This window comes from Gavia stellata, chromosome 9 (genome assembly GCF_030936135.1).
Source record: "Gavia stellata isolate bGavSte3 chromosome 9, bGavSte3.hap2, whole genome shotgun sequence".
Lineage (NCBI taxonomy): Eukaryota > Metazoa > Chordata > Aves > Gaviiformes > Gaviidae > Gavia > Gavia stellata.
In genome coordinates, this window is record NC_082602.1 from 11,964,869 (window position 1) to 11,974,987 (window position 10,119).

General features: G+C 45.9%; 1 protein-coding gene across 1 annotated transcript in view; it reads right to left on the minus strand.

Annotated features, from left to right (window-relative positions):
- NRG3 (neuregulin 3) overlaps positions 1-9,133 on the minus strand; it is a 411,783-nt gene extending 402,650 nt beyond the window's left edge. The window contains exon 1 of the mRNA XM_059821387.1: positions 8,422-9,133. Coding sequence (XP_059677370.1) covers positions 8,422-9,133 — 712 coding nt within the window. The remainder of the gene's footprint in view (positions 1-8,421) is intronic.
- Between the last annotated feature and the right edge of the window lie 986 nt (positions 9,134-10,119).

Below are 10,119 nucleotides of genomic sequence, written 5' to 3' on the forward strand. Positions count from 1 at the left end.
CCATTTCAGTGCAGCTCATATCTAAGTTTCAAACAAAAACCCTGCTTCTCTTTTGTAAATTCATGGGCAGATTGAACAAGAAAATTAATTTCCTCTCCACACAACACTACTCTTAAAGAAACACTAACAAAGCACAGCCCTTTGGAAGACAACAGATTGTTTTTAGGAAGTATTACAACAATCAATCCCAAGTCAAAACTTCTGGGATAGCTTAGTACTATTTTAATGACAACCCTCTGACCACTCACCAGGGGGAGAGGAAAGAAAGATTCCCTACATCTGTTTTTAATATTCAACAGTATTACTCAGCCACTGAGAAGGTTAGCTAGCTACAACTCTCAGCCACTCTGAGCATGCTATTGGAAATGCTATTTTATTATGCATTAAACTGGGAGACATAAGTAAACATTAGCATTGCACAATGCAGCACAATTTTGCAGGTTAGCAACACTTTTTGATACAAGTTTTTGTTTTTGTTAAAATCCTGATTATATTCAGAAGCAGCACAGCAACTGCAGGCTAGATTGTACTTTTTCTACCTGCCTTGCCGACCACGTTAGAAAAAAACCCTTGACACTGCAGTAAAAACAGACCACCAAAGCCCTTCCAAGAGAATAACCCCATCTTATCACAAATGCTTACTTTACAAGTTCTGACATCAGTGAGAATAATCAGATCTGGAAAAGAGGCTATTTGCTATTAATACTAATTTAATGGTTTGCTGTTACACAGTGCTATAGCCCCTCTATCTGGTAACAACCAGCAATCAAGGCTCAGTTCCTACTGAACTAGAACCTTGAACTTTAACAGTAATGATGCTGTGTAATGAACAATGTGAAGATAATTTCATAATGTTGCTTTCAGAAAATAATTAAATCTTAAAATACAACTTGCCATCTCTAATGTTTTAGAAAACATTTTCCCCCTAAAAGCTTTAGGAAAAAGTCAGTGTTGACATATATCTAGCTGAGGAAGTAATACAGAGAAAAACTGTACAAAACCAGAAGTATTATTTTCTGAAATAATACAAAAAAAATTTAAAATCAGGTAAGGAAAACATTTAAAAGTGACATGCAAAAAAATTCATGACCCACATGTCTTGTGACAGTCGACACCTAAGCAACCACAATCTCCCAGAACAGATTTTACTACAGAACATATTTTGGGCAAAGACGAAACAGGATAATGGTGTATTTTTCATGGTAGTGCTTAACACACACAAAAAAGAAAATGCACTAATGGAAACTCAGTTCTAATAAGCACATTTAAATAATGCTGACAACTTTCAAAAAGCAGCACATGAAAGCTGATGTACATTTATTTACACAAGTATGTTTTGTAAGCATTCACACTGCAATCTAAGACACAGTAACAGATTTAATCACACAGATGTTCACATAAATTGACCCTGATTCTGCAGATGTATAACTCTACAAAAGAGAAAAGGCATCACTAGCACACCCTAAATTGGGCTTATATGCTTGCCAAATTGGGCCATATAGCAATCTCATTACAAAAACCAAAGACTCTAAACTACTTAATTCAGCACAACTTCTACATGGAATACTATCAGGATATTTTTTCCTCAATTCTTTGCTAATAAAGTTACAAAATGCCTCAGTGGAAGGTCTTTTCTTACAGATTAAAATACTAATTCATTTTTCCACAAAGAGCACCTACCACATCGCCAATATACAAGCACTGCTGATGTGCATCTTCCCTATCAGCGTAAAATACAAAGGGGGGGGGGGGGGCGGGATGGGACACAACTGTAGGGCCCTTAGAATTGCCAAGAGATCAATTCAAATTTTAAAAGGAAAAGAAAAGCCATGAAACCAAAAAGTAACAAACAAAAAGGAGATGTTAAAGCAAAAAAAGGAGACTTTGCAAGTTGTTGGGCTTATTTTACAGTAACTAAAGCAAGAATTTCTTCAGGCATTTCAGACCAAAGTTTCACTTTATCTTTTTACCCAGTTATATTTTTATTGAACAGTGAGCCTCTCCCATTCTACCTGAGGTTTTCCCAAAGGTTTAGTCCTTGCAGAAATACAAAAATCAAACTACTCTGAGGAAAAAACATAAATCAATCTGGACTTAAAAATCAGTTGCTAAACATGATATGAAGTGAATTATTTTTGAAGCTGAATAGTTTGTCTCAACTACACCACAAAAAAAGAAAAAAAATCAGCAGTAATATGTTGTAAAAAAGACCTGAAAGTCATGGAATCCTTCTATTTACATGCTACATGAGAAACACAGCTTTGGAAATGCAAAATACTGCCCTTGGAGGACAGAAAAGATGGAATACTGGAAGAATTTTGTATGTTTTACTTATTTTATCTATATCTTTAAATATTACTAGAGTAATATTGAGCATATTGATAACATTTCAGGAACAAACATTTAAACAGTTAGCAATAAGCATTTAGTAAATGTATTTTTCCCTGCTATCACCAAATTTCACCAGGAAGAGTTGATCCAATTAGGTATTTCTCCTGCAAAAAGGCCAGTTATGTTGCTATTTTAATTTTCATCGTGGCTGGTTTATTCATTTTTCTCCTCTTGAATGCATTTTACCAAGGGGCCCCAGAAACCCATGTGATAGAAAGTAAAAACCCTCTCAAAAACCACTTCTCCACCTCTGCGCATTTACCTTCCCTGTGTGTTACCCAGAAGCCCGTTTAAATGCTCATCCTCTGTTCTTGTCCTGGTCAGAAGTGCCCTCGCCTGGCAAGCCCATCTGCTCAGCCCTCGCAGGGAGCTAATTTCTTCCACTGAAGATGTCCTTTACTCAGTGGAGTGGCTTGAGATTAGGTATGAAGGGGAAGGTAAAAGTATGAAAGGAGGTTTAAGAGCTGTCCACCTTGGAAATTTAGTTCTGAGCAATGAAAAAGCACAGCCCCAGTTTTGGTCTGGAACACAGCCACCTTATTAAATGACACTTCTAACCCTCACCCTATCGATCCAAGAACTAAGTCCCTTAGAGTAAGAAATCACCTCCATAAAGTATCTTCTTGTTTTTCCTAACTGTGTTTTATCTACTCTTGCAATGCAAAAAAATGTACCTATGTTTAAGAGTAACAGTGACAACGAATCCTTTCTACACAGCAGAACCTGAAAGAGCCTTTCAAATTAAAAATGATGCACTTCAACTTGGCATTCAGTCCAGTTAGCTACAATGAAACCTCTGGGTTTCTTGTCTGAACTACACTACAAGGACAAGCACTACAACAAATTTGGTGTCTTGCTTAGCAAAGACTGGTCCTGAAGTTACTACAGGCTTTGAGGTCCTGATCCTCCTTGAAAACAGGCACTGTGCAAATGTACAAATAAAATACCTGCTTGCATTTTGTGCGTGTGTAGGCATGCACACACACACGCATGCACAGTTAAGATGGGAATACTGTAATCTTGTTCACACCACAAAGAATCTCCAAAAGAAATCACCAGGCTTAGAGACATCTAAAAGTCTCTGGGGTTTATTTATTTATTTATTTACATGTCTGACCAGGTAGTCCTACACAATTTTACTAGGCACTTTTCCTTGTGCAGTTTGTTTCCAAACAAGTCATGGGAGAAATCAGCAAAACTAAACTCTAGTATGCTTCAGGTACTTCCTGAAAGCCAGATGAGCTATAGAATTTAAAGATAAAGTCAAAGCCAAATCCATACCAATCCGTGTATTTACTAGGCTTTGCAGGAGGTTTCAAAGCAATGAGTCAGATGATAAATGTACTGCAACACTAGACACAATACTGTAGATAGAGACAGGTCTTTTGCTTTAATTTTTAATTTCCATTTTCTGTGGGTTTAGACAAACCACTGACATTACATTAGCATAATACTTTGCAATGAATCAATACTTTAATTTAATAATGGTATTCTGTTGTCAACATATAATATAACACATAATGTCCTTGTATAGATGCTAAAAAAATATGCCAAATAAAATGCAAGGCTTTGCTTTTACCAGTGATCACAGGTTAAATCAATGTAACGAGAATCCTTACAGCCCCCAAAAGAATTTTCTTCAGGGTCAAAAGGCAGCCATATCCCTTCCTCTCATCATACCAGTGCTGTGAAAGCTCTCCTAGGTCATGGGATTCCAACAAAGACTTCCAAAAAAGCAATATAAAGGAAATATATCTGAACAGAATCAATGTACAATATGTGTAAGTGGGACTTTTATTTAAACATTCCACTTCCTTATGAACTCAGTGATAACTGCACTAGTTCCTAACTATAAAGGAGATTATAAATGGAAAACAGAATTAAGTCCGGTGTCATCCAACTTTACTGAATCAGATGAAGCAAGTTATAGCTGTGAAATATGAAAAATAAAGTAAAATTACAGTAACTTCCACTTTAGTGGTGTGACTACAATTCTGTATTTATTATCTTGACAGTAGCCTTCCTGTTGGCGAGTATTTAAGATGGGAAACACAAATCTAATCATGTCTGTGGTACATTGACTCATGGTATGTGAACAGAAAGTAAGTGGGAATGAGGAAGAAGCAAACGGTTTTAGAACTCCCAGTTGTTCGCTTCAGTATTTTTTTTTCCAATTCAACAGCTTTTGATGTGTTACAAATTGATAACTGACATTAATCTTAGTCAATGCTAAAGGCACGTGCTTTACAGTCATGTGTGCTCCCCTCGATTTCAATGACAGCTCATGATCATAATGTGAAGTGTTCACAGATACGTGTCATTTGTTGGCAGAATGTTTTAGAGCTCTGGGAAGAGTAGGTCTGGTTTTACTATGGTTTGGCACCTCCCACAACACTCTCCAGTTGGTGAAAACCCCGCAGTTCCATCTAAGTGTCATCCTTAAAGTGAAAAAGATATTTGAGTCAGTGCAAAATAAAACAAACAGCTTTTACCAAAATGTCAGTGCTGGTAACAGTTCAGCTGCCAGGTGCTTGTTACTTGAACCCATGCCATGCCTAACAACAGACAGAGATATGACTAGGATAAACGACTGGACTGGAAAATCTTTAGCAGGAAATCAAAGAATACTCAGGCTGCAGTCTGGACTCATAAAAAAAGGTCGCAATCGGACTTCACAAGATATATTGATTAAGAGTTCTGTAACATCTCTTTCCTTGGTTACTACGCATTAGTTGAGCCCCACCTGCCTGACCTCAGTTCTCTGCATTAGCCTTTGGTCTTATGAACACAAGAGAAACCACAGTGCTATTTCATAGCTGAATTCACACAGGAATTCTTATAAGTACAGTATCTCAATTTGAGGATAATAACATTACTGAAGAACCCAGAATACCATGAAAAATGCATATTGGAAAAATCAGGGCATGACTCTTTAGAAATGGAACCAATGGCTTGATAAAAATAAAACCTCACTGGTGTGTTCCAGGCAGTTGGCTGATTTTTCTGATCTACAGGCTGGATTATCCTTTTAAATCAATGATTGATTTTTATGTTGAGCACTGGATAAAGAGGTTCATGCTGAAAAGCCATAGTCTGTGCATGACCATGAGAAACATACGCAGGCACAAGACACAGAGCGAGATTTGATGAGTAAGTGGCTTTTGCTTAGTCAGAACCTGAAGGATCTTCATCAAGAACTTTCAAAACAGCTAACAGATAGCTTGACTTTGAGTGAAACACAACCAAGAATTATTGTCATTATGCACACCCACAAAAAAGTGAGAGATTTCACAACATCTCCTCAGATGAATACACACACAGAGAAAAAAGGCTTTACCAACATTTACTTCAGGTGGGCAATCATCCGGCTTTCAGGAGAAATAACTCCTGATTTGCCTTCTATTTTCCTAAGTCATATTTTAAGCCCATTTTAACATGTTAAAACAATTAAATAAACTGCAACATGAACCAGTATAAATAAGGACAGCTGCTTCTTTTCTTAAAAGCTGTGAAATGCTAAATAACCTATGACTCCTGCCCACATATGTGCCTTGCCAAGCCAGAGGATCACACAAGGGTGTGCACTATTTTGAAAGCCGGATTTGTCATGTCAGATTTGTATTCACACAGTACAACGGGATCCATGACTTCCATTTCAATAGCAGCTGGAGCAATGGGCACAGAAGGAATATGCAGCTCAACCTGGGAAATGAGGATGAGTTTGTTTTAAAAAATCCCCTAAGAGCTGTTAGTGGCAGATGCAGATACTTGCTTTGAGGTCACACCATGTCAGCAGTTCACAGCAGAAAGATTGCCATTTCTTCTCCTTCTCCCCTCCAGTGGATACTGCAGCCTCAGAGAATTTTACATGTATCCTCAGAGATGCTTACATGTATCAGGAAAGTACAGCTGTAGGCTTTAAAAAAAATTTCCACATGCCCTACAAATTCAAATCCTTTTTTATGTAATCTATTTAATCTTCCATTAATGATAAGCTCTGCTATCAATGTGCCCAAACAGGGTCAATTTCTGCTGGATTTGCACTTCTTGCATTTCATCCTATAACCGAGCTGTATTTAATGAGGGGAAACACCCTGCTGTAAAAGGTATTAGCAGTCTCCCTAAAACAAATAATAGTTACGAGACTCTGCAACTGCCAGGAACATTTCAAGATTGTGGGTTTTCTTCTTCCTTTGTGTGTCTTGCACAGAGGAGAGTCCTGCCAGCTGAACATTATTTATTAATCAGGATATTCTTGCCTTCTATACCTTGTAAGGAGACAGCACAGAGGGGTGAAAATTGCTGTGGATTTCTCTTACATACCCAAAGAGACAGAAAGAGGAAAAAAGAAGAGATTGCAAGGGAGCATTTAGACCTCGACAGATCCCACCTGGCAAGCCCAGGCAGCATTTCAGACACACACAGGTCACGGCAGTTCGAAACACCATGTAACATATCTGGTTCACATAAGGCTTGAAAACAGACACAGGCTGAAAATCAGTCTCCCTTTGCTGTTTTATTTTTTAAAAGTGCCCTATACAGCTCCCCACACCTAAGTGAAATGGGTAGGGTTCAGCTCCATGACAGATTTTCCTTCTCGTAACATCTGACTTCCGTAGGTTGTACCTACAGAGCAAGCACACTCAGACACACCTGTAAGGGATGGTTCTCTTAATTACTGTAGCAGACACTGGGGAAGCGAGTTACTGCCTTGTTTGCTCTTCTGATTTAGTGACAGTTTTATTCTTAATCATTCCCAGCCATCCGCCACCTGCACACCCACCCACTCACACATACATGTCCAATTTGCTGTTTTGCCGATTTTGTCGATTCACAAGATCAGTTTGCTCTTGCATATGCTCTCTGCCCCGGGGCTCATCAGCAAACAGATTTAATGGACAAAATAAAGTTCAAATGACTTGCTAACAAGATCCTCTAGCAGAACAGCCATACATTAGCATGCAGAACGGGAGCCCTGGGCTGTAAAAGCAATTCAGGTGGTAGCATTCAATTGAATTGACGTTCCTAGCAGAAGCAACTAAGAGTTAATGGAGGACACACGGCTTCTCATTTCCTATACTGCATCCAAGCAGATGACTATAATACAGCATAATTGAGCATTTCACTGAACAGCACCGCACACAAGTTCTTTTGGCACGGATTGCATTTGTCCTAGATAACCTTTACGAGAAGCTGAAAGTTGATGCACCCAGACCAAATGAATTTTCAGATTTAGCCCGAATCCTTAGGTTTGTGCCTGGGAGGGTGGGAAGAGCCAGCCACCGAGCATTAATCGAAGAACTAGCCCCCTCCTCTGCTTAAAAAAAAAAAAAGAATAGGCACGGCAAGACAGCGCTGTGGCTACCCACAGGAGCCGGGAACGCGTTTGGCTGCGTCGGCATATTCGCGGGGTGCCCCGTGCTCCTTCCTGGCGGAGCTGGCGGCGGCTCTTTCAGGAGCCGGGCGCTGGGACGGAGGCAGCACCTCTCATCCATCTCAAGGGAGAAGACTGTGGAAAGCCAAACTCCCTCACCGGCAGAGAGGCACAGGCACAACCCACCCCGCACCTCCCGAGGACCGCTCTCCTCGCTGCCCCTTCTGGGAGCCGCCGCTGCCTGGGGGGGTCATCACTCATCCCTCTCGCTCAGACACCTCCCAGTATCTCCTAAATACCTTCCGCAGACCAGCCTGGAAGGGGGTCTGCATCTCTCCTAAAAACCACAGCGAGATCTAGTCACCTCAAATGGCTGCTCCTGCCGCACCACCCATGGCACAAGCGGGGAACGTGCTCGGGGGGGAGGGGGGCGCAAGCGGGGGAGGGAGAAAAGAAGCGCAAACTTCGGAGCTCCCCGGCTTCCCGCAGGGCATCAGCGGCACGGGAACGCCGCGTCTCCCCGGGGCGCGGCGGCAGCCTCCGCTCGAGGCATCGCCCCGGCCCGACCCCGCCGGCGCTCGGCAAACACCGAGTTTTGACGGGGGGACGCGAGCAAGCGGGCGCCCCGAGGGCGCGGGGCGGCTGGCTTCACTTACGGATTTTGGGGGTCGTGCTGGCCTCCGGCGTGGTGGTGGTAGACTCCTGGAAGGGAGACAAGGTCCAGGACGGCGCCGAGTCGTGGACGTAGATCTTGTAGGAGGAGGTAGCGTGTGCCGCAGTGGGCCAAGCGGGCAGCGGCGGGGTGCTGGGGGCGGCGGCCGGCGGCCGGCCGCCGCGGCCGGCGGTGCCGGGGGGGCCGCTGGCGGGCGGTGCCGTGTGGGGCGCGGCGGGGTGTCGCGCCGCGGTGGGCCGCGGGCCGCTCCGCGCCGGTCCGCGGGTGCCGGGGGGCCGCGGGGGGGCCCGGCTCATCGTGGTGAGGCGGGGGCTGACGCGGCTGGGCGGCCGCGGCGTGGCGGCGGCGGTGGTCTCCGCGCCGCGGGGGGGGGCGGTGGGCTTGGAGAGGAAGAAGGGGTCCTGCCCCACGCCCTTGGCGTCCATCAGCTCGGTGGGGACGTACTCCTTGACGGAGCCCACCACGATCCACTTGAGCAGCATGAGGCTGAGCCCCAAGCCGATGAAGCCGATGAAGAGGGGCACCACGCACAGCCACGTCTGCTGCCGGTTCCAGACGATGCAGTCGCTGCAGCGCAGCTCCCGCGGCGGCCCCCCGGCCCCATCCCCGCCCGGGCCCCCCGCCGCCGCCGCTGCTGCTGCTGCTGCCGCCTCCGCCGCCCCGGGCGCCGCAGCGCCGGCAGCCCCCTCGCTCATCCTAGGGGCCGTCCGCAGCCCCGCCGCGGCCCCGGAGCATCAGCGCGCCGCGGCTGCCGGCGGCATGCGGCGGAGGGGGGCGGAGGAGAGCGGAGCGGAGCGGGGCGGAGGGGAGCGCGGCGCAGCGGAGCGGGCGGCGGGAGCGCCCCGCTCAGTCACGCTGCCGGCATGGCATGCCCCGCGCAGCCTCCCGCGGCCGCGGAGTCAGCGGGACGGCCGCGCCATCCGCCAGGCGCCCTCCTCTTGCGCTGGCCGCTTCAGCCTCTTCGCTCTCCTTCTTCTCCCTCCGCTCTCAGGTTTTGGGGTTTTTTGTGGGGTTGTTTTTTTTTTTCCGGGTAGTAAGTCGCAAGACTCAGCCTCCTCGATTTATTTTTTTTTATCCCAAGCGTGCGGCTCCGGCGGCGGACAGGCGCATTCCTTCACATTCACGCTCCTTCTCGCCTCCCCTCTTTTTCCTCTCCCCTCGGGGCTGGGGGATCTTTTCTTTCCGTCTTTCCTTCCTTCCTTGCTTTCCTCCGCTCCCTCCCCCGCCCGCTCGGCTCCTGCCTATGCCCGGCCGCGGCGCAGCAGCATCCCCCGGCTGCTCCGCGGGGAGGCGGCGGCGCGGCGCAGCGCACCCGCCACTCCGCGACTCCGCGGCCAACCCGCGGCCGGCGCCGGGCCAGGGAGGCCGATCCGCGGGCGGGGCCCGGGGGCAGGAGGCACGGCTCGGCGCAGCTCCTCCGCGCCCGCGCTAAGTCCGACCCGGCATCAAAACTCCAGCGAGGGTTCCCGAAAAAAAATAAAAATCCACACACATACACAAAAAAATTAAGATGAAACCCTGGAGGGGGGTGGCAGTGACCCAGTCGGCAAAAAAATACGGATCCGGCAAATAAATAGGCACGCAGAAGGCAGCTCCTGCCAAGCTTGCAGCCTCTGTTCAATTGTGTATTCCTATTGCAGCGCAAGGGAGGCAGGCTAGCGCGCAGAAAGTAAGGCGCCTC